Source organism: Amblyomma americanum, chromosome 10 (genome assembly GCF_052857255.1).
Source record: "Amblyomma americanum isolate KBUSLIRL-KWMA chromosome 10, ASM5285725v1, whole genome shotgun sequence".
NCBI lineage: Eukaryota > Metazoa > Arthropoda > Arachnida > Ixodida > Ixodidae > Amblyomma > Amblyomma americanum.
Window position 1 is genome coordinate 49,313,822 of NC_135506.1, and position 23,695 is coordinate 49,337,516.

The window sequence follows — 23,695 nt, forward strand, 5'->3', positions numbered from 1 at the left end:
GTGTTTTCTGCATTGTGGCAGTGAATAAAATGTGTAAAATACTGCTTTTTTGACATTGTTGCTGTGCAAGCAATCCTGAGCTCTATAAACCTTTTCATTCTTTTGCGCAGAATTGTAGCACGGATCGTAATGAGACTACTCCATATTCTTAATTACTACTAAGAAGACACTGCTGTGCATGCTCTCTATGACTTGCATCTTGGTTTATGTTAATGCAGTTTGCTTAGAAGCGGATGTTCAAAAAACAATTTCGCGCTAGAAGTTTTGTTGCCCATTCTCGTTCCTTCCTGTCTCTGGTGCCTTTGAGCCTTTGAAATTTTTGCTGAACACTTATTTGGCTTATCCTTTGGTTAGCATTTGCAATATTGCGAGTGTGGTGCGTGAACTTTCACCTCTTTCACCTGTACGTGCCCGTCATCGTCATCGCTCACCTGTGTTCTCAGGCTCACATGCTGCATACCAGGCTGTCCTGGAATAAAGACATTTGTTGAAGCGGTGGCTCACAATATGTTCTTGAGCTCTCACTTTTTTTCTGATGAATACTCTGTGAGGGTTCAGTGGGGGTTTATGAGCTCGGCATTGTGGGCTCTTTTCTCGGCTGGATATTTCAGCGAAGGTCAAATGCAGAATACACTGCAAGTGCCACGCAATGTCAGTGCTCCTTAAAGAACCTCAGGTGGTTGAAATTAGTCTTAGGCTCTTTACTGTGTCGTCTCGCCAAGCTCGTGCGCAGCTTTGGGGCGTTGAACCCCTCACATCTTACCAAGGTTCCCATTTTTCTGATCACATTCACTTTGTGAGCAAAATCTATGGTCGCCTGCGTTCAATAGGTGCGTGGAATAGTTTGCTGTGTTGCTAAATAGCTGGTCTGCCCTCTCCTTTCATGGGAGAGAGGAAGAAGTAAGGGAGGGATGTTAACCAGAAGGGTGTTCCGGTTGGCTACCCTGCACTGGGTAGAAATATAGCGGTGCCTCTCTTTCCATCTGTTGTCCAGTTTGTGCTGCTTTAATTACGAATAATCACAACTCACTCAAGCTTTCACACTTCACCTCTCTTATTCTTTTTCTTTTCATGGTTTAGACCAGAGACCGTGGCAAGTACCACTGTTTGGCCGAGAACAAGTATGGCAAGGTTCTTTCCCGCTCTGTTTCCCTCGGCTTTGGATTCATCGGAGAGTTCAACAAGGACCGGGCCCCTGACAGTGGCAAGGAATTCTGGGGTGAGCCCTGTCTTTTTTTTTGCTGTCTTTTTGTGTTGTTGTAGCGCAGTATCATGGTAGTTCAGTTTCAGAAGCTCACCTTATGACAGGCAAGCAGGTTTCAGTGCTAAAACAATGCAGTGCACTTAGAACAGATCCAGACAGAACTAGCACTGCAGAAAAATTTTAGAGGGGCCCTGAGGACAACTGGGCACAGTTTTTGATCTTAGTGCATACCTGGCAACTCGCCTGAACTGTCTGGGAGACCAGCTGAAGTTCACCTGAACCTCGCCACTGTATGGACACAACCTTTTTTTCTTGAAAATCATCCCCGACTTCAGAAATATTTTAGAAATATTTTCCCTGAAAAAAAAATTTTAAGAACGCATTGCGTGCAGTTAGATGCACCATAATTTCCAGTAGGTGCTTGTTATCTAGCCGAAGCCAAGGGGGTTCTACTAACTGCAGCATCTGCCGGCAAATTCTTCGAACTGTATATATTTGGACTTAGTCATAGCTTTATGGTGAACTGGCAGCACTCCTATTGGACTGATGCATTTTCTGAACCAATTTCTCAAAAAAGGCAAGGCCCCAATTTTTGTTTTCTCTTTTTTGAAATAACTGATTTGTTTCTGGCGCTGACACCATGGTGCAGGAGCTGCCATGCTGAATTTTCTGTTGGTTTAGTGCTTTATTATTGAGCTTTTATGGCATGTTTTCAGGCTGTCTGCTTCTCGAGATCATTGGGAGGTGTTGCGCGAATGTGCTAGACAGGCAGAAATAGTCTGACTTCAAGGCAGCTTTACTGGCTGAAACCGTCCGGTGCCCTCGTGAAATGTACACAGAGCTCACATTAGACAAAAGTTAGGGTATGAATCGAACGGCATGGTACGGTAAGGTGTGCCGTTGAAACTGGCGAGGTTATGCGCATGCACGCTAAATGCCAGATGGCCATTTTCGAGCCCTGTTCATTTTAAGAATGATGAAATGTGTGCATAGTTCTGTTGTGCTAGTTAGAGCACAGAGCAAGGATGGCAGTACGTATTTTCAGGGCTGTGTTGTTTGCAGAGTCCATGAGCAAAGAACCTTCAGAAGTTCAGAATTGGACTACTGTGAGTTGCTGCTGCAACCAACGAATCTTCTGAATGACTTATCTTAAGACAGCCCGTTGCCGTTTCTACCTAGCATAACATGAGGCTCCAAAAAATGAAATGGCACCATAGGCTACTGAGTGGAGCTGAAATGGCACTTCAGAGCTTTTGGTGATGCCTTTGGAAAACCTACCCTGGAAGATTTTTAAGGGGGGACACTGGTCTTAAACCTATTTTCCTTATTTTTAGTCTAATCCTGCCAAAACTGTGTCACCTTGCTAAATTTTTTACTCAGATTTCAACTCTGAAATTACCTTTTCATAAATTTGTTAGTTCCTTAGGTAATTAATTTTATTTAGTCATTCATTAGTACCTCGGTGGGGAAAAAACTGCCCAGTAAAAAAATAATTTTTAATCCATGGCTACGTAGTATGGTAAACAAAAAGTTCAATAATCGAAGCTTTTTTTTTTTTCCCTCATTAGTAATTTTAAAACACTTGGAATATCGACATTCAAGGTGTGAAAATAATGTATCGATAAACTTTTCAAAATTGTAAACTTTTGCAATGTGATTGAACAGTTGGGCTTCAATTATTGCACACACTTACTTTTTGTGTGAAAGTAACTCTTACAGTACCTGTCGCAGTTGTGTTGTGGCCATAGCATTCAGTGGCTGCATTTTGATGGAAGCGAAATGCAGACACACACATGCTTCAAGATGTCAGTGCATGTTAAGGAACCAAAGGTGCTTAATCCAGACCCCTGCACCACAGCATCCCTCATAGGCCATGTGTAGCTTCTGGACATTAAACTCCATAAACCATACCTTACCGCCCGCCGCAATGGCTGAGTGGTTACGGCGCTCGGCTGCTGGCCCGAAAGAAGCGGGTTCGATCCCAGCCGCGGCGGTTGAATTTCGATGGAGCTGAAATTCTACAGGCCCGTGTGCTGTGTGATGTCAGTGCACGCTAAAGAACCCCAGGTGGTCCAAATTTCCGGAGCCCTTCACTACGGCGTCTCTCATAGCCTGAGTCGCTTTGGGACATTAAACTCCCATAAACCAAACCAAACCAAACCATACCTTACCCCGTGCACTTGATGTTGCATCAGCTTGCATCAAGAAGTGTGACGCATGTGGCAGTGTCCTTCATTGAGTGCTGAGCAAGGCTGATGCCCGTTGCACAAATCTCCGTTTTCTTCATGCAGGCAAGTCGGTGTCGTGTGACCCCCCACAGTATAACCCGGCAGTGCATTACTTCTGGGTGCGCAACGCCTTCCCGGACTTTGTCCAGGAGGACCCACGGGTGTTCATGTCGCACGATGGCAACCTCTACTTTGCGTCTTTGGAGAAGAATGACGATGCTAACTACTCCTGCAATGTCCAGAGCCGCATCTCCTCGACTGGCCGCACGGGGCCCTTCTTCCACCTTGCCGTCGAGCCCGCCTGTGAGAGCTGCTTGTTTGTCTGTCTTTTTACTGCCACAGCATTTAAGGGCACATTTCCCGGCTCTGCGGCATCGCTGGCGTAACATGGAGGAGAAATGAGGGGCAAACGGATGTTGTGCCGTTTACCACGGCACAGATTTGTGGTGGGCCGGTTATCATGGCAATGCAGTCTAGTGCTTGCACTGTCTGAGGTTCTGCACAGACACAGTGCTACTGTGTAGAGCAGTGAACTGCACATTCAGCAGCGTAAACAGTTGTCGTAGTTGTTAACTGGGCATCGTAACCATTGGCAAGTTTTTTGTTTGTTTTTCTTTCAATTTCCTTGCTCAAGTGTAGTGAATTGGGCTTGTTGGTTAACGTCCATATCCGAAACGGCGCGAAGGGCGGGACACAAGCATTGCATTGCGTTCAGACTGTTGTCTTGTGCCCATGTCGCAAAGGCATAAAAATTATATTTGATGCTTAATTCATGAAGTTTTAATGGCATTTTTGCTGCAGTAATGAAGTGATTAATATTTGCAATAGTACCATTTGGAATGGAATGAGTGGACTGTAGGCCATTTACTTGAGAAATGCATCTTGTCGTTTCTGTTGCCTACATAGAAAAGCATGTTTTGTCCCTTTAGGAGTAACATACAGCCAAATCTCAATGAAGCAAGCATCATTGTTATGAATTTCAGGACTGCACAAATTCTTAAAATTCCCCATACAGAGTGCATTGTGTAAAATGTGCAGAATTTCAAATGTTACGAATGCTCTTCCACGCCATTTCAAATGATACAAACGTGTGAGCCGTGACTGCACCCTCGAGCACTTGCGCTATCGCTAGTCATGCAGCACGCGCCGCGAGAAGCGATCGCGGAGTCGGTGATGTGTGGCTTGCACCATGAGCAGTGAGCTATGATGCACGGCCCACACATCGCCGATGTCAGGATCGCCAGTCATGCAGTATGTGCCGTGGGTAGTGAGATGTGGCCACACAGACATGAATAAATTCCGTGATCCGTTAACAGATCTGTGTGAATGCATTTTTCATGCTTCTGCAAACAGATTTTGTTCGTTTTGGATGATACGAAGTCTTTTGCAACACTGTTAGAATCGTATTATTGATATTCTGTTGATGCAAGTAACAAGAGCTCGTTCCCGATTTCAGCGAGTGGCCAGAAGCTGCTGTTCCCCAACAGCTTCCCGAAGTCATTCCCCGAGGCACCACTGGCTGGCAATGATGTGCGGCTGGAGTGCATCGCTTATGGATAGTGAGTGTGGTGTTTCCTTTGCACTTAAAATCCAAGCATGCACCAATGCTCCTGATGCACTTTGTGCTGATCATTCTGTTTAGCTTTTTTTTCCTCAGCGTGCTACAGGGCAGAGAAGCATGCTTGTCTGTTATTTCAACCCACATTCTTCCAGCAGGAATAATTAAGCAGCATGGCTTCTTCATGTCTTGAGACTGATTGCTTGATGTTCCTTGACAACGTGTACTACAAGGTAGTGGGTCAGAGGACTGAAATTTTGATGCTCATTATTTGAAAAAGCTGTGCTATTGGTCCATTGCCCTAAAGTATGCTTCGTTAACCAAGTTCGATAGAATGAAAAGCACGTGTATTGCACAGTCAGAATCAACATAAAGGTTGTCACTATGGGCTTAACTTACGTTGTGTTAGTGCTCCGCGACAGTTTATTTTTATTTTATTTATTATTTATTTATTATGGTACTTAAATCGCCCGTAGGCATTGTTGTATGGGGGATGTCACAGAAAGGAAAAATGCGAACAGGGGTTAAATGAGCAGAGGGTCATTGCAACTAAAGCATAAGAACACAACAAGAACGAGATTTATACAATGAACGAAACAGTAGGGAATCAAGCTTCAAGACAAGCAAAGAAATTTGTTACACAGGGAAAGAGCAAAATAAGAATGAAATGTAGAATGCATTCTAAAGTCGCAGTATATTGCTATGCACTATCACAAAGATATCACCTTAACGCATCCCCAAATTGCTCATCACTTGTAGCCACCACGGCCTGAGGCAGTTTGTTCCCTTCGTTAATGCTGCGAGAAAAGAAAGACAACTGGTATACTTTTGTTTGGCAGGAGATTTCGCGTATTTTTCTGTTGTAGTCATGTCTTTGTGATATGAAACTAGGTGGTTTTAAGAAAACGGACCGGTTGATGGCGATACGATTCTGGTCAATTTGATTTAGTAGGGAAAATCTAGCTACGGTGCAACGGATTGCAAGCGTGTCCCAGTTGAGCATGTTCTTCAGGGTGGTGCCAGAAGATGAACAGAATGCATGAATACAGTTGACCCAGCTGGGTTCTTCTATCTTTCCATCATCATCTCTTTCTTTGGAAAGCAAGTGACTGTCAGTAGGGTCTTGTTTGCCTGACACGAAACCAATCACATTCGTATTGCTTCTACCTGTACCACCAGGCAGGTGGTGTGCTGCTTCTAACTCTACTAGTTTGGTGCTGGTTGGTGGCCGGTGATGACTGACGTCCGATTTCTGCCCATTCCCTGCATTTCGCAGCCCCGTGCCCAAGTACAACTGGACACGCATTGGTGGCCCCATGCCCAAGGGAGCTCAGATCACCTCGCACGGCCGTGTGCTGCTGCTGCCGCGCGTGCGCGTCGAAGACCTTGGCGAGTACCTCTGCACAGCCAGCGCCGACCAAGACAGCATCCGCAAAGCAGTCACCCTCACCATCCAGGGTGAGCACTTTTTTGAAATAGAGCTGAGAAAAGAGAAGAAGGCTCAGTGGCAGCAAAGCGGATTGGGGTAGACACAGTGTGAACTGAGCTAGTGGCATGGGCAATTTAAATCGCAAAAAGGCCTGGCCTATGGTTTGCTAGTTTTCAAGTTTTGAGTTACTTTGCATCTTCATTTACTTGCTCACCTATTCACGTGCCTACTTATTTTGCTTTCCGTGCTTAATGCACATCACGTCACTTTCGTGATTGCCATCATAGAAAAAAAATAAAATCCCACCTGATATGTTCTGGATGCTTTTGATATGAATGCAGTCTAGAAATAACGACGAAGGCACTGTGGATGGTACCACAAGGGGCACATACTAAAAAAAAAACAGAATAAATGAAAGAAATCGCACATGTTGCTTGAGCATTGAAAATAAAGGCATCATTTTGAAAAGTGGCACCTGCAGCTGTCAAAGCAAGGTGAAAAAAAACAGATGGAAAATCAAAATTTTTTACAGTGCGCTCTTGAGTGAGCCGCCAATAAGTGCTGGCTTCCTTTAGCATTTAAGAAGTGTGGCACAAACCTGTCACTTGGGTGCACACATTCGTGGATGGACAAGATGCTGGGAGAAATCTGCTGTACAGTTTCAGTGCAGTAGAAGCATGGATGCAGTCATGGCTTTTCCGCTCAGACCTGGCATTCTTGACTTTGCAGCAATGCCCGAGTTCACCATTCCGCTGGAGCACCAGGTACTGGATGAGGGTGCCCGGCTAACTTGGACGTGCGAGGCGTTTGGCATCCCCGAGGTGGAATACCGCTGGTACCGCAACGGCGAGCTGCTTGACATAGAAAGCACGGAAGACATGCAAGCGCGGTACAAGGTGCGGACGTGTGCTGGTCCTCCCACTCGATTCTTCGCACTCTTCTGTTGTCGGATACAGCTCAAAAATGAAGTGGCAGATGCCGTTCTAAGGAGCCACTTTAATCAATAGCATCAGCCTGTCGTCATGCCGTCACAGCTTTGCACCTACTCTAGTGAGAGGTTGATGTCACTAGCTCATAAGGCCTTCTTTGAAGGGAACTTGCCGCTTCGTTCTTGAGCTGCTTCTGATCCAACTGTACAGCGCTTCTTGACATCCCCGAGGTGGAATACCGCTGGTACCGCAACGGCGAGCTGCTCGACATAGAAAGCACGGAAGACATGCGAGCACAGTACAACCCTTTCTGAGAAGGAAGAGACAAGAAATGGGAAGAACTGAAATTCTAGAGGCAGCTGAAGGGATCCATCCCCAAAATTTATTTATTCACAGGGTTAAACTGATTTTAATTAGTGTCTGAGTAGTAGTAGTACAGTCAACGACCGAAAATTCGGACAAATGATTTTTCGGACATGCTTGATTATTCGGACTTTTTCGCGGCACCGCGACATGGCTCATAGAGCCAATGTATAAGAGCGCCTGAAATTTCGGACACACCGCAACTGACTGCTCGATTTTTTGGACCTCGTTCGCACTCGCCGCCAATACCCAAGCCGCCATATAATGTGTACAGTGGAACCTCATTAATTCAAACTGCAGGAGAGTTCGAAAACTTGGTCAAACAAAACGAAATTCAAGCTTAAAGGGGGCCTCTTGCGATACTGAAATTCTGTGTACGTCGGCACATTGAGCCCGCATTGTTTCGAATTCGTACTGCTCTTGAATGTGTTCTGCCGCACGAACTTGAACAGTAATCAGAGTTCGCGGAACTCATCTGTGCCGAGTCTTTCGTTCCGAATACGGGAAGAGGTTGCAGTGAAGCGCGTGGGAGGCATACGGCTTCACGGAGATGGCGAGCGCGGGAGGAAATGGTGGTGCATTTTTAAAGCAAGGTCAGCGTACCCGCGGCAAAACGCACCGCAACCCTGACTTTTCAATCTTAAAACCATAAATAACTGGCATTTCGATGACAGGCAAGGCGCCCCTCATTATACGCAATCCACCGCAGAGTGCATATTGCCTAATACGATGCCTATTTTGGCTCTAGTCGCTAGGCCTAATGACGGAGGCCAACGCCGACGGAGCGCTTGCTTCGGTCGTTTCTCGGTTCTTATTGTTTCGCCATCTTTGCCTTCTCGTTCTGGGCCCATCGTATTGCGGGTGCATTGCAGTTCTCGCAGCGGCGTGTTCGCTTTCCAGTTTAGACTACGTATCAATCTGTGTGTTCATCAGCGACATGCCGAGGGCAGCATGCACATCCAGGCCGAGCTCGTGAAAGCGGTCACCACCCGTTGTCTATGCAGGTGCCGCGCAGTGAAATTTAGTCATTAGGAGCTTTAGAATGTGTGCAACACAACTGACCTCTTCCTCCAGCATAATAGCAATAAGCGCAGCGCAGCGCTTCGCCACCGCTGGTCCTCTCCTCGGGTGAATAGATCGCAGTGCACGCGCTTTGGTGCTATGCTCTAAAGCAGTTTGAGATGCTTTTGTTTCATTGTAGGAAACAATAATCCTTTTCCTTCTTTGTTCTGCACGGGGCCCGGGTGCCATGGTAGGTGGACAACAACATCCTAGTCATCGATTTCCTGAACAGCCGAGCCGATGAAGGCATGTACCAGTGCTCAGCCACCAACTCTCTGGGCACCAGCTTTTCCACAGCACAGCTGCGTGTTGTCAGTGAGTACCTGCACTCCCAACGTCTTATGTCATGTAGACTTTTAAGGAATGCTCTTGGCACAGGACAAACAATCCAAGGGATATTATTTAGGCAGAGGTTATTTTTAGTGCGCTTGCACTAAAACCCCCAAATCTCAGATTTTGCTGATGCTTGTCTGTCCGAAGCCTCTCTCGGGACCTTGAGGTTGCTCAGGAAGAGGAACCGAGTGACCCTGGGTCTTGCAAGCCCCACCGGTGGCAGCATTTGCCATCGCAGAGCTGTGGCAGGCTATTCGCAGTTCAATTTGCCACTATAATCAGTCGGGCCACACGCGAGTATGGAAGACAGGATAATGTGCCGTATCTTTTTTTTCTATTGATCTTCATTGGCTACCGACTGCTGTTGTTGTGATTGCATTGCTGAGCGTTTATTGCATTGAGTTGTACGTGCGGCGCGATTCCATCCTACGGGAAACTACAAAAAAACTATGGTAGTGGGACGATGCAAGAAGAAAGGAGGGAGGCGGGGAGGGAGGGAGGTGAGTGTGCTATTGCAGCAGGGGCTACAAGTTGGGCAGTAGGCTTTTACATGACCATTTATGGTAATCTCAAAGTTTTTCCAATATAGGTAACAGAAATATTTGGCATGGGACCCTTTCTTTTTTTTTTTGCTGTGTCCAGATAATTCCTGCTGTGTCCAGATAATGTCCAGAAAACCTAGTCTAATTTGAATATTTTTTGCGGTCGGAGTCACTCCGAATTAACGAGGATTTACTGTATGTGAATTGGAAGGTTGTGAAGTATACATAGCCCTTCTCTTCCTCTTCTCTGCAATGCAGCCATGGCTCCCAACTTCGCGAAGTATCCCCTGGATTCCGAAACGTATGCCGCTGAGGAAGGCAATGTCACCATACCGTGTCGCCCCGAAGCTGCACCATTTCCTGAGTTCACGTGGCGACGAGACGGCTACAGTGTTCCTATGGGCGGTCGGGTGCAGGTATGTACAGCATGGCTCAATTTTCTTTCATGGTGAAGAAATCGGATCAAAAGAATAACTAGAAAATGCCTAGTAGCCTCGCGAGTTCCAGCTTCATAGAAACGTCCAGTGCTTTCATTGCAAAGAACTTGGAGTGGCTCATTGTTAGCAGATTGATTCCTTGGTGGTAACAGTTTTAGAGCGTTCAGGAAAAGAAGACTCTCATCTTTTTTGCCCTTCTCACAAGGAAAGGGCCCTAATATCTTGCATGATCTGGCAGAACCCATTCTTGACAGTGCTGACTCCTAACACACCTGGATAAGGGTTTTGGATGGCTCACAGATGGACACGGGAGTCTGCTGAAAAAAAAAAAAAAAAACACTAGGATGGTGACACTATTCAGCCCAAAAAAAAAGTTCTCTGTGCTACCGTCATTGTAAAAAGCATTTCAAAGGGCTACCATGTATATTGCATTTGTGTAGGTTGACCTCCTTCTTTTTTACCGAAATGGACTCAGGTGGGCTCAACCTATTTGCGGGGTCTAAGGTAGTTTCGACAGGTAGTATGCGCCAATTGCCAGTGACTGTTCCCAGCAAAGCGCATGAAATTCTATGTGTAAAAAGAAAATAAAAAATCATTGAGTCGAATACGACTCAGGACCACTAATGAAAAATCGTAGTGCATGGCATACCCGCACTGGCAACTGCTTTCCAGGACGAGTGGTAAGTAGCGCAAGGGCGTAATTCCGGCAATCTCTGGTGCATGCAGAATCCAAAACTAAAGGTTCATCGATAGTTCAGTTTGTTCCATTTGCTGTTTTCTAGGGCATGAACCGTTTGGGTAGAAAAAATGCCCCCAGACACTGGACTCGGTCACAGTGCACGTGCAGCTGCTATGAACTGACAGCACCGCTTTGCTGGGAACTTATGTGAGCACCAAACTCTGCACGGTTTGATGATGGCAACTAGACCTTGAGCCCTGTATGGTTGCTTGAAACCTAGGTATACGGCTGTGGATAACATGCTCTTTTTTTTTTTTTTCTGGACGCATTTTTTTAAAATGATATCAAAGTTTAGTATATATTAAAGTTCATCAAAGTTAGTATATATTAAAGTTTATCAAAGTATATCAAAGTTTAGTATAGTATATGTTTAGTATATGTGCTGTCATCTGTCAGCAAACCAAAAAAATGCTTTGGACAAGGCCTAAGCATCTTACACAGAGTGCCAGAAAACACACAACAAGCTAGACTTGTCATGAGCCAGAAATGGCAGTCAGCTAATTACAAGCCCGGCTTGTCCAAGTCTGTGAGAAGGTTAAGTATTTTAAAAATATAGGGTAATTACTGGTTGGTGCATTCAACTTTTCGCACTGCCAACCTATGTTTTTAGAAGGGGGGGCCTTTTTTTGCAAAAGTGGGGTTTAGGCTAATTTTTCTGAGAATTGTGCCATGTATTGTGCCAGGAGGTATTGGGTTTTACCTGAAAACTAGGACTCTAGGCACGCATTGTTGCTTCTGTGCTCTCACAGTTGTATGCTCTAACTTGTAAGTAATGCCTCTTAATATGCGCTGTGTGGTTAAATGCTGACCTGTTGTAGTATCAAGTGCACTATATTTCGTGTTGCATGCATTTCTTTGTTTCCCCAGGCGTGTTACGTCCTCATTTGCTCATTTCAGTTGTTTCTGTGTTGGTGGCACACAACCAGTGTATGCAAATGCAGCGAATTAACAGTAGGGAACAGCAGGAACAAGATAGCAAGGCAGTGCCGCTCTGTGAATTTGCTCTTTGGCTTTGCTTTGACTGTTTATTGGGATGTTGACCTGTTGGCAAGCCCGTGATGATGTTTTAAATAGAAGAAATGAAATGAACTAGCAACCACATTGGCGATCGCCCTACCAAATCAGCTAACCAGGAAGGCTAGGACGTGGCAGATCGAGGCCAAGTTGACTGACAAGTTAATGTGGGAATGGTGTTAGCCTGCTTCTTGCCATGGGTGCATGTTACAGCTGCTGAGCAATGGGTTCCTGCGGATTCAGCCGGTGCGGCGGGAGGATGAAGGCAACTACACCTGCTACGTGAAGAACCAGCATGGGGCTGCCAGCAGCACGGGGGCGCTCGTTGTGCTGCGTGAGTTGCTGCAGAACATTGTAGCTGCAACTCTTCATGTGTTATGCTTAAGACCCCTAGTTTTCCATGATACCACAAAAAGTTTTAAGCACTTTCACGTAATATTGTGTTAGCAGTCGTATTCTTTTTTGTTTTTTTGTACTACAGTAAAAGCTTGTTAATTCGAACCCCGTTAATTAAGTAATCTGGATAATTCAAAGTGCCGGCTCTGTCCCAGCGAACGCTGATGTAAGTCTATGGTGTCTATGCACGTCTACAGGGAGGCCCTTACAATTTTGGAGCAGTTCTGCTACGATGATCCCGACAGTGTGCGCGCAATAAAACATTGATGGAAATGTGAAAAATAGTCATTGCCTCACCATTTCTTTCTCAAAAGCAGGCACCCATTGCCCAGTCTTTCACCAAGTAAATTTACCATGATGCAAGCAGTTCTTGACAGTTTTATCGGAGTAATTTGATAATTCAAACTTTCGGATAATTCGAACATTTTTTCCTCTCCCTTGATGTTCGAATTAACAAGCTGGTACAGTATTATATATTGTTTCGATTCGTTTTTGTTTTATGGGGGTTTAACATCCCAAGCCAACTCAGCCTATGAGAGACGCAGTAGTGTAGGTCTCAGGAAATTTCGACCACCTGGGGTTTTTTAATGTGCACTGATGTCGCACGGTGTATTATATATTGTGTTTGGGGACATCAGTAGCCCGTAGTACTGATAGGATGATGGGAACCTGATTAATTAAGTTGTCAGAGTTTTCTTGAAAGGTAGAATTTGGTAACGAATGAAGGTCTGCTGATGCCTTTACGTGCTTGCTCCCCCATTCACTCAGGTAAGCTAGCACATCAAACACTTTGGTTGCGGCAGCAACGCGCTCATACGCCTGTATGGGAAGAGCCATGACACTGCCGCCTGCTGAAAGCAGTATTACTGTATTTGCACATACATAACATACAATTTTCTTTGACGCTTCAGAGAGAACTTTGAATTGTATTTCGTGTCATGAGGGACCCTATTGTCCAGAGTCTTTATCGTGTTGTTATTAGTCGTGGCTTAGTAGTAACCTTTGTTTTACCTGTTTACGAAAATCAGCTGGTCTTCCCGAAGAGTCCCCCCGCGCTGGTCCAAAAGCAGGGAGAGATTTTGTCTTTTTGTTTTTGGCACTTAACTCTTTGATTTGATGCAGTCCCATAAAATACATGAGGGGGAGAGCAGCTGGTTCCAGAATATACTAGTCCGTGTAGATAAAGTTATGTGCACAGGCAGCACCTGCCTTCCACATTCTTTTCCTGCTTATTTTTATTTTTCTGTGCTCTTTGAATATGAGGTGAAGACATCAAGATGTCTGCCTAAAGCAAAGCATGCTTAATGTGATGTGAAGCTCTCATGTTCCGGCAGAGTTGCATTCACTTGAGGGCCGACTTTGAAGGCATAGGGACAGGGACTGTGTCATTAGAAATCTTTCGCATACTATGCACTGTACTACCATTACCGGAGTACCAGGAGCCTGCGCATTCTCAATGCGCATGTGCAGATTGCCTTGAGGACACCAGATGGCACCAGGTACCCAGCAGTCACACATCCGCGCTCGTCACATCAGTACCGATCAGCGCTTGCACACTGGCTGTGGGCAGGCTCCGGGTATTCTGGTAGCGGTAACACGGTATGCCAAAGGAGACTATTAGTCCAAGCGAGTTGCAGTGTTGCTTAGGTTTCCATGTGCACATTGAGTGTAATCTTTATCAAGGCCCCAAGGTAGTGTTAAAATGCAGGTTACAATTATTTTTTAATTTTGCAGTTTTTGCGCTCGGGCAGAGTGAGGCTGCGCTGGTTGGCGGCACTTTGGCCCTATGTGTTTAGGGAACTTCTGAAGTCATGAGTAGTGTCATAGCGTGGAGATTCACTGCACGAAGCATGAGGTGAATGGGAATGGTATAATTTCCTTTTGTTAAAAAACTGCTGCAGATTTGTGGATTTCCGTATCCATAATGATGTGACGAAGTTCGCACTGCTTGCTAGTTTCAAGGACAAGTGATGAATGTGCGTAAGAGTGGATAAGAGTAGTATGCTATAAACAATAGCAGTGCGGTCTCTGCAGACATGGCGAGTGTGTTGCAGAACCTTTGCAATGCTCTGCCTAACTGCCATCCGATTGTGCGCATTGCAGCACTGCCGCGCAGCGTGGAAGCGCCGCCTCCCAAGGTGGTGGCCACGGTGGGCAGCCTGGAGGAGCTGCACTGCAACGCACTTTCGCCGCACATGCTCGACCTGTCATACATCTGGCTGCACAACGACCTGCGCATCCACCCACACGAGGCACACCAGTATGGCGTGGTGAGTGAGGGAGTTGTGAAACCAAGAACCAATTTGTGAGCGTAACCTATGGTCGGCTCCGTCAGGAGGCCAGCCCAAGGGTCCTCAATCTTTTTAGCCTCGGGGAACCCCAACAGCTTTAAGATTGTGCTGAGAAAGCCCGCATGTTTCCTGCCTAACATGGATGCAACAAGGAGCATGCAGATGCACAGCCCCTCATAAGATACCCAAATTCAGCTATGAGCACTTACAGTATGATTAGTCCCAAAACAGATGGGTTAAAGGAAAAGTGAGGGCTGAGGCCTTCGTGCACACATTTAGGAGCTCAGGAAACCTGAAAAGCACTTCAAGGAACCCAAGAATTGAACGGAACCTAGTTCGAGAACTCCCTGGTTTAGCCTATGGGCTGGGCAGTCACCTTTTTGTATTTCCATGCAAACTTTTTTCCTCACCATATGATTGCTTTGAACAGCCTGTAAAATTTGTTTCTGGAGTACATTTTAGAGGCTGCTTATTGTCACTAATGTGTCCATAGCGATTCTTTCTGTTCGATTCTGCCATAGCCGCAAATCAGGCTGCAATGTGTGAAAATAAATTAATCAGTAAATAAGTGAGAGAAAGGAGCTCTGTTGCATAGCATGATGGTCGGCTAACATTGAGTTTTGGATGTACCAGAGGGCTAGATTTTGAAATGGGATCCGTGTGGAGAGTTTCAAATCTGCATGAACTTTGTGAGGAATACTCTAGGCAAGGGGAGTGCGGAAATCTGTCGGGGTAGTTTTTCAGGTATGAAATTTAGAGCTTATCAGTTTATGCACTGTTTTGCTTGGGTGCAGTCATTGAGGTAGTCTCTTCCTTGGTATTTTAGGCGTGAAATGCTTCTAGTTTCCATTGTCAACAAATTCAGGCAAACATTGTCCGGAAAATGCAGCAGAGTGCATGCTGCATTCATGCAGTTTGCTGCATTCCCCAGATCATTCATACTGCATTCATGCTGCATGCTGCATTCCCCAGATCCGGCCCACTCGTAAGTGTGTAAGCACATAGTAGTTGTAGTTCTCATAGGCCTTGGCCTTGTGCCCCTAGGCACTGCAAAGAAGCTGCTGTGTTTCACCTCTTCATATTGCGTCTCCGCAGGAACGTAGCTCTCACATGTGAGCGCATTTTTTTTTTACGCTCCACTCTTTTGCGCATGTTGCATGCCCCCCAGGTTCAGCCTACTCGGATGTTTGCATATGTGCAGTTTATTGCTTAAGGTACTGTACTACTAGAATTTGTGAAAGTTTTGAACGCAGTAGCTGGGAAATTGTGTTTTCCAGGATCATATTAACAGGAAGAAAAATAGTGTAACTCTATAGATAATTTTTATTGCCCGCGATTTTGAGCGTATGAACCAGTAATGTAATAACGATGTGGTACTGTAGTTATTATTGTAACTGTGTGCTTATGTGTATGTGCATTAATAGCATGAGTAACATAATGCATTCATCACTCAAACGAATGATATCATTGCTGAATGCAGGGCCACCGTCCAGGCTACCTGGTCATCTACAATGTGACCTTTGCAGAAGCTGGCCGCTATACCTGCATCGCCAAGACTTCGGTGGGCAAGATTTTTGCCAATACTGAGCTGCTGGTCCTTGGTGAGTGAGCTGCTTCATTTCAAGCAGCACTGCATGTTTCATTTCGAACAGCACTGCACACTTTATTTCAATGAAGAGGAACACAAATTTTGTACCGATGCTCCCTTGATTTCAGTGCCAGCAATATCAGCCAGTCTGGGCAAATCGACTACTTCCATGCAACCCTTTCTTTGCTGTCCCATTTGCCAGCCTTTGCGCTTGTGCAGTTACGCCTCACGTGACTAGCGACATACCATGGGAAATGGTCGAAAAAGTTTTTCTCCCTTTTTTTCTAGAGGAGTATTCTAGAGAATTTGAGAGTTGCGCCAGCAGCTCATGCAAATGCAGTCCACTGCTCTGTGTAAGTGGCGCCACTTTATGATGAGTGAACGAACTGAGGCGTCTAAGCACGCCCCATTGTGGAGTGATCGATGTGACTGGCATTGAAATGGAGGAGACCTGTTTGTGCTCTTCTGACCTGATTACACTTTTTTTTTCTTTTTTTTCCATTTGTGATGAGCCCAACTCTCACACAATGTGGCTGTGCACTGCTTCGGTACTTTAACTTCTTTGACATGTTTAGCTCTTGCCGAAAATTCAAGTGCGAACTACATCAGGCAGCAGTGACTGGTAATGCTTAGTTATTTTCACTGTTCAGTTTGAGCAGTAGCCTACTCTAAATTTTTACTGTGCTTTGTCTGTAGTGAAACTTGTTAGTACTATTTTAAACCATAATTGCTCCCACTACAGTGGTATTGGATGTGATGGTGACAGTTCAAGGAGAGTGTTTCAAACAGCGCAATGCATACACAATGCGGCGTTGTGAGTGGATTTTGTCTTGAGGCAGACATGGGGTAAAGCTGATGTGTATGTAAAGCAAATGGAAGCCAGAGTTGAAGGGGCCTGGCGAATAGAATGTGGGCTGTAGGTGGTGCCACGTGACCTTCTGTCTGCTCTGCCCACAGGGCCCCCGGGACCCCCTGGTGCGGTGCTGGGCCACTCATTCAACGCCACTTCGGGTTTTGTGGAGTGGGCCGACGGCACGAGCCATGGCAGCCAGATCACCAGCTACGCCGTCGAAGGACGCACCAACCACAATGTCACCTGGAGAGAGCTCATCAGTGCGTCCCTTCTCAAATTTGACTGTTGGGCCAGTTGGTACAGCATTTTGGAAACTTCGCAAGGCAGGAGAAGACGGGACAAGAGGACCGGACGGGACAAGCAGTTGTCCCGTGTGGTCCCGTCATCTCTTGTCTCTTTCTGCTCTTCGAAGTTTCTGAAATGTGTCTATTCTGCCCTCTTGAACTGTGAGAAAAACCGAAAAAATCTGACTTTTACGTCTTTGCTATATCACTAGCTCTCTTGGTGACGCTCACACTAGGAGGTTCTATGGCTAGTTGAGAGAGACTTTTTATTAAGGGAGCAATCACTCATTGGAATTCATCCAAGCGTAGTCATATGGCTGCAAAGGGCAGCTATACAGCTTTCACAAAGGCTTCGCAGTTGAAAAAAAAATTGTCCTGGTCCAGGGTTTGAATCCGGGACCATCACCTCTCTAGGGCAGTCGCTGTACCTATTAAGCTAACCACAAAGGCTAGCAGATGGCACGATGAGGCCGAATTCATCAGCAAAAACCATGGATAAGGACGAATTTGCTTCAACTGCAAAGCTTTTGTGAAAGCTGTACAGGTTTTTTTTGTGGCCATATAGCTGCATTCTGGTATACGCTAATGAACAATCACCCCTTATTACAAATTTACTCCACCTTGGGGGATTTTCCTAAACGTATTGGACTAGAGAGAGTTTTGCTAGAAGTACGATTGTCAGGTCCTTTGGAACATAATCTCTTTCAGACTATAATGCAATGATTTAATTACTGTTTTATTCCCTAATCCTAGGCATTGGAGAACACTGAGTAGCACCTTCACAGGTTCAAAAAGGTGTCTAAATCACTTTAATAGGGGCCCGAATGCAATACATTAAAAGCTCGTTGATTCGAACTTCATGGGACCGGGAAAAAAGTGAATTATCCGATGTTCGAATTATCGAATGGCCTCAAAAAATCTGACAAGAACCATTTGCATTGCGGTATATGTATACTGTATTTACTCGCGTAACGAACCCACTCGCATAATGAACCCACCCACCTCAATTTTTGTCTAAGAATTAAAAAAAAAAAAAGTGTCAGTGCCCGCGCTTATCCGTTGTGCAAGCCTCGTGTTCACTATGTTCACCTTATCGTGCCATGGGCAATTGGGGCAGACACCATCTACTGCCAATCAATCATTGGAACTCGCGATAGCAGCAAACGCCTTTTTTCAGGGAACGATGCTAAAGGCCGGCGTCATGATTGCGGCTGACTGCGTGCTTCCGTTGGCGACTAATGGGTGGAAGGATGGACGACACTTGCAAAGAAAAAAAAAAGTTTTTCGCACGTAATTTGTAGCGCCCGTCCGAAGTCATAGCCTTTCAGGGCGTTGGCTGGGACCGTGCCGACAGCACTTATCAAATTAACGAGTATTCAGTTGTGAGTTTCAGAGGCTGCATAAAAAAGAGGGCAGGCAGCCAACACCGCGGCCGCCAACCGCTACTCTCTGGCGCCGCCGGCTGCCGCGCCGGTGATGGCGCCTTTATCTGGTTTCATCTTCTGTCCCCGTTTAGCACGTGCGCAGCCTCTAACTATGTGGAGGTGTTTTCTTTTTTTGGCGGCGCGTAGTTCGAATTATCCGTAGCGGAACCGACTCGCTTTCGAATTAACGGTATTTTTTATACACAGATCTCTATGGAGCTTGGCCGGACCATGTAGTTCGAATTACCCGAAAATTCAAATCATCGAGGTTCGAATTAACGAGCTTTCACTGTATTTACTTTGCATTTTTCTGCCGTTTCAAGAAATTTGCCTGATATGCTGCACACACTTGGAGTGCCTTCTCTGAAAACAATGGCTGCATTTTTTGGTCTATTCATCTGAAATAACTGGCAGTATCAGCTTATGTTTTGTGTCATATAATTTTGGTGGCAAAGCGTAAGTGGCAGTCCAATGTATTTTCGAAGATAGGATCTTAAACCTGTGCACTCCTGTCCCTATTGAAGGATGCAGTTTGCGTTATCACAATAGTGCCAGTGCTGGTTCCAAGAGAGCAAGATTTGCAGCTTTGTGCTGCCTTGCAGACATTCTATGTCCCGGGGTATTGGTGGTGGTGGGGGCGTGCATGTGCAGTTGGGATTAGCATTACAGTGGCCTGTCGGCAATCCCTCTGCCTGGGTTACTGGTTTGCATGATTTTGTCTCTACCACTGTGCCATAAGGCCAGTGTCCTCTAAAAACTTCATGAGTGATTTTGACACTAATCACTGCTCAGTTCGGGAGCCCTCAGGGTACATGATGCGGGCGGCATCGTCCAGTGGAACGTTTAGTCTCCTCAGGTGTTCCAGAAGTGCCTCGCGCTCGGCACAAAAATGTGGGCACGCTAGAAGGAAATGGTTCACATCACCCACAGCATCACGGTTTATGCACATAGTGAGGTTGCGCGGTGAATCTTGTGCATCCATACCGGCGTGTAGGCAGAGTTCGGGCTCAGCCGGTACAGGTGAGTAGCTCTGTTGTGCGACAATCCTCGTGTAATGCAAAGCAGGTGCCGAGGTGGCCAAAGTGCAAACAAGTGATGCACCACTAGCTGCTTTGTGAAGTTCTCATCCTTTGGGAGAGCCACTGAGACCAGGCTCTTTTGGGCAAGAAGGTTTTCCGCCATGTTACCAATGGCTCCAACATGAGATGGTAGCCACTGGAAGCAAACTGTAAATCCTTTGAACTGTAGCTATTCGAGCCAGGTTAGAGACAGACCAGAGGCAAAATTCGTCTGTCGTCCCTCGTTGCAGGCACTCTAGTGCAGACTTCAAGTCAAACAGAATGACGGCTCTCTGTGGTTTGCAGAAAGACAAATGTGTAAGTGACTTTGCAAGAGACAATGATTCAGCTGAAGTTAACATTACTCTTTGAAGGCGCCCAGCCAAAGCTATGTCAAGGTCAGGCTCTACAAATTCGGCTTTGTATGACTGCTCATGCCTACCTGCTCACAGAGCCATCAGTATGTTGATGCATTAGAGAGCTGCCACATGCTATACAATGTGATCCAGCCAGAGATCTACCAGCCGCCATCGACGCCGTCACAATAGTTAGCAGGTGTCATGTCACCTTATGCAGGCTTGGTATTCTTGCTCTGGCTGGAGAGCCGGAGAACGACGATGTCTCAAAAATGACATTGACATGAGCAGATTTTGCGGCGATTTTAATGCGGAAGGATTTTGGGAATTTCACTGACGATTTTCTCAGGAACGCGATCACCTCTCCACTCAGAAAAAACATTGGCAGTGTTTCTGTGGAATACTCTGTTGATGTTTCTAAGTTTGCTATTTCCGTCTAGTGTCCCTTTAAATGTTGTTACTCGCAGAATTGTCACTGCTTGGGCACAAGCACTGCTCATGGGCATGCATTTCTTTCATGCACTGCAGATGTTACGTACGCTCCACCACTTTCGCAACAAACGGGCGTGCAGACAGCAGGGCGGCGGGGGATCAACCTTGGCAATGTCTTGTCACCATGGAGCAAGTACGAGTTCCGAGTGATTGCAGCCAACTTGCTTGGTATCGGGATGCCGTCCGACCCCAGCCCGCAGTACAACACAGGCGTAGATCGGCCGTACATCCCACCGCGCAATGTTGGTGGTGGGGGTGGCAAGGCAGGCTCTCTCACCATCACCTGGACGGTGAGTCCACACCTACCACTGATGATCACCATGATGATGGCTGAGGCAAACTGTGAGCCTCTTTGCGCCAAGTGTTTCTTAAAAATTGTATGCAAAATATGTGGGGTTTCCACCTTCATTGTCGCTAAATACCCACTGGTTTTCTGATGGTTAATAGCTTCCCCTCAGCCTATTGCTCACAATTTTTGGGGTTAAATGCTTGGGAAAATAGGCCTCTGACCCCCGCCCCATGCAGACCAAACACGTTACCCGTGGCACTCTGGCTAAGCTGCCTTTCCGCTTTAAAATGAATCCGACATCATCTAAATGACATTCAAGTGAGCTTGAGTGCTGCTGTTCATCAAGTTTCTTGATTTCACCATCATCATCATCAGTGTGTAACGCTAAGGCACCCGTGTGCTGTGTGATGTCAGTGCACGTTAAAGATCCCCAGGTGGTCGAAATTATTCCGGCCTCTTTCTTCCTTTCTTCTTTCAATCCCTCCTTCATCCCTTCCCTTACGGCGTGGTTCAGGTGTCCAACGATATATGAGACAGATAATGTGCCATTTCCTTTCCCGAAAAAACTAATTATTATTATTATTAATCATCAGTGTGACTGCACCCAGTGCAGGACAAACGTCTCTCCCATATCTCTCCATTTAACCCTGTCCAGTGCCAGCCGCGGCCACCTACCCCCAATTTCTCCCCACTAGACCAGCAACCTCGTCAGGATTTCTGTTGTTTAAAAAGCAGTTTTTATTAATTTATCACATGGATTAATAACAGAACAGAGCTGGTGTTGGTATTTGTCAAATTGCTGTATGCATTCCACTTCACTCACTGTTACATCAGTTGTGATAAGGGAGTAATAACTCGTTGACATCCACCCAAACGCAGCCATATGGCTACAAATGAAAGCTGTACAGCTTCCACAGAAACCTCATAGTTGAAGAAAAATTCGTCTTGGTCCAGGGTTTGAACCCGGACCATCACCTCTCCGGGGTAGTCGTTCTACTAGCTGGGCTAACCACGAAGGCTAGCATATGGCAGGGTGAGTGCTAATCGATCAACAACTCAAAGAAGGATCGATGTTGGTCCATTGTTTGGGGGGTAGAGGCTGTTGTCGGGGCAGCGGGGACTGTAGTTGCGTTGCATGAAATTTCCCAGTTTAGAGGCTGTTTGCAACAGTGCTAGGGACAGTGTCGTTCCTGAATGTCCTCTTTCTCTGCAGCCACTGTCACCGGAGGAGTGGAACTCGCCAGAAGTCTGGTACCGCGTGTACTATCGGCCGAGGGGAGACCGGAGTGAGCCAAGGAAGAAGGACCTCCGCAAGCTGGGCAACGTGGGCCTGTACGTGGTGCCAGTTGGGGAGGAGAACTACTATTCACCCTACGAGGTAAACATCCCTTGTAGTGAACAGTGGCATCTGTGATAAGTGCTTGCTCTACCTTGAGAATACCTGGTCGCTTTTGAGGACATGGTTGTCTCCTCTGTGCCATCTTTTGTAATGATTTCTGCTTTTTCTTTGATGTGATGCTGATGAGTATGTGAACCTGAAACAATGGCAACTTCTCTAGGTTACTTTTAGTTACCATGAATTGTTATTTCTAGTATGGTGATGTGCCTCAGATGAGACTCAGAGATAGGTGAAGGCAGGACAAATGCCGCCGTTATTTACTCAGGGACACGTATACTGACCTGCCCAAGAGAAAAATTTTTGCTTCGCTGTTGCTCTGTTCACATGGGCTTTTGCGAGCTGTAAATGAAAATCTGGCATGCCAGTAATGTGCAGTTGTGTACAGGTTTCATTTATTTATCACGTATTCGTGGCTCTAGTAATGAATGCTGCTGGTGAGCATTTCATGTCACCATGTTAGATAGACCTTGGTACGATGCTGTGATGCTGAACAGCTTGTCTCTGTTGTGCGTGAATTGATAGCTAAAAGTCAGAACTGTGTAATGCTTTTTGTCTCCGTAGGCTGTCAATTGTGCTGTTTTGCATTCCCCACCCAGCGTACTGTGGCAGTGGTCTCCGCGGCTTGGAATATGGCATACTCACTTGTGATCTTTGATATCATAGATCTGGAACATCCAACATCTCACGGCCTCTACGGTGTGACAGGGCTGTTGCTGCTACCTGCTGTTTCACAGCCATGTTGACTGTTTGCCCTGTCTGCTGCAGGTCCAAGTGCAGGCAGTGAATGTGGTGGGTGAGGGCCCCATCTCTGACCCAGAGATCGTCTACTCGGCCGAGGGCATGCCCCAGGTACAGCCATCGGGTGTCTACGCGGTGCCTCACAACTCCACCTCCCTCAACGTCACCTGGACTCCACTGGACATTACCCGCGAGAAGATCCGAGGACGCCTCATTGGGCACAGGGTAGGCAGTCATGCTTTTATACTCTCTTGTGACGCTATTGTTTTGGCAAGGGACGCATTCCGTTGGCCGGAAAAGTCACCGGACTGAAAGTGTGTGGTACGGGAAAGTCACTGCAGGCTGAAAATGTGTGATGCAGAGACATATTTAAGGTTGGCCTATACTGGCAACAGACTGACAGCACCGGAGTCTTGAGTTGCCTGTGTTACAGATCACTTAGTGACGGTTATCTCTCACCACCAGGCTTACTTCTATTACTGCCTACACACATAGCTTATTGCCATTTGAAGTGCGTGAGCATTCTTTGTACGAGGCAGAAACCCTTCTGTCTGACACAGCCGTCACTCTGCTTGGCTATTTTCAGATTGGCTTGTTATGGGCTCTATGCACGTCTTTTCCTGTGCAGAGCTTCAACGGCTGCTTGCCAGTTATGATTAGGGACACATTCCTCTTCACTGTGCGTGCTG

At 46.2% G+C, this 23,695-nt stretch overlaps 1 protein-coding gene across 1 annotated transcript in view; it reads left to right on the plus strand.

The window, feature by feature from the left end:
* The window catches only part of Cont (Contactin), a 52,022-nt gene that overhangs the window by 12,533 nt on the left and 15,794 nt on the right, over positions 1–23,695 (plus strand). Inside the window, exons 8-21 of the mRNA XM_077640932.1 lie at positions 1,081–1,219; positions 3,496–3,735; positions 4,889–4,991; positions 6,267–6,448; positions 7,149–7,315; positions 8,968–9,088; positions 9,907–10,064; positions 12,052–12,172; positions 14,338–14,504; positions 16,006–16,126; positions 17,071–17,226; positions 20,617–20,870; positions 22,083–22,247; positions 23,034–23,231. Of these exons, the coding sequence (XP_077497058.1) occupies positions 1,081–1,219; positions 3,496–3,735; positions 4,889–4,991; positions 6,267–6,448; positions 7,149–7,315; positions 8,968–9,088; positions 9,907–10,064; positions 12,052–12,172; positions 14,338–14,504; positions 16,006–16,126; positions 17,071–17,226; positions 20,617–20,870; positions 22,083–22,247; positions 23,034–23,231 (2,292 nt within the window). The remainder of the gene's footprint in view (positions 1–1,080; positions 1,220–3,495; positions 3,736–4,888; positions 4,992–6,266; positions 6,449–7,148; positions 7,316–8,967; positions 9,089–9,906; positions 10,065–12,051; positions 12,173–14,337; positions 14,505–16,005; positions 16,127–17,070; positions 17,227–20,616; positions 20,871–22,082; positions 22,248–23,033; positions 23,232–23,695) is intronic.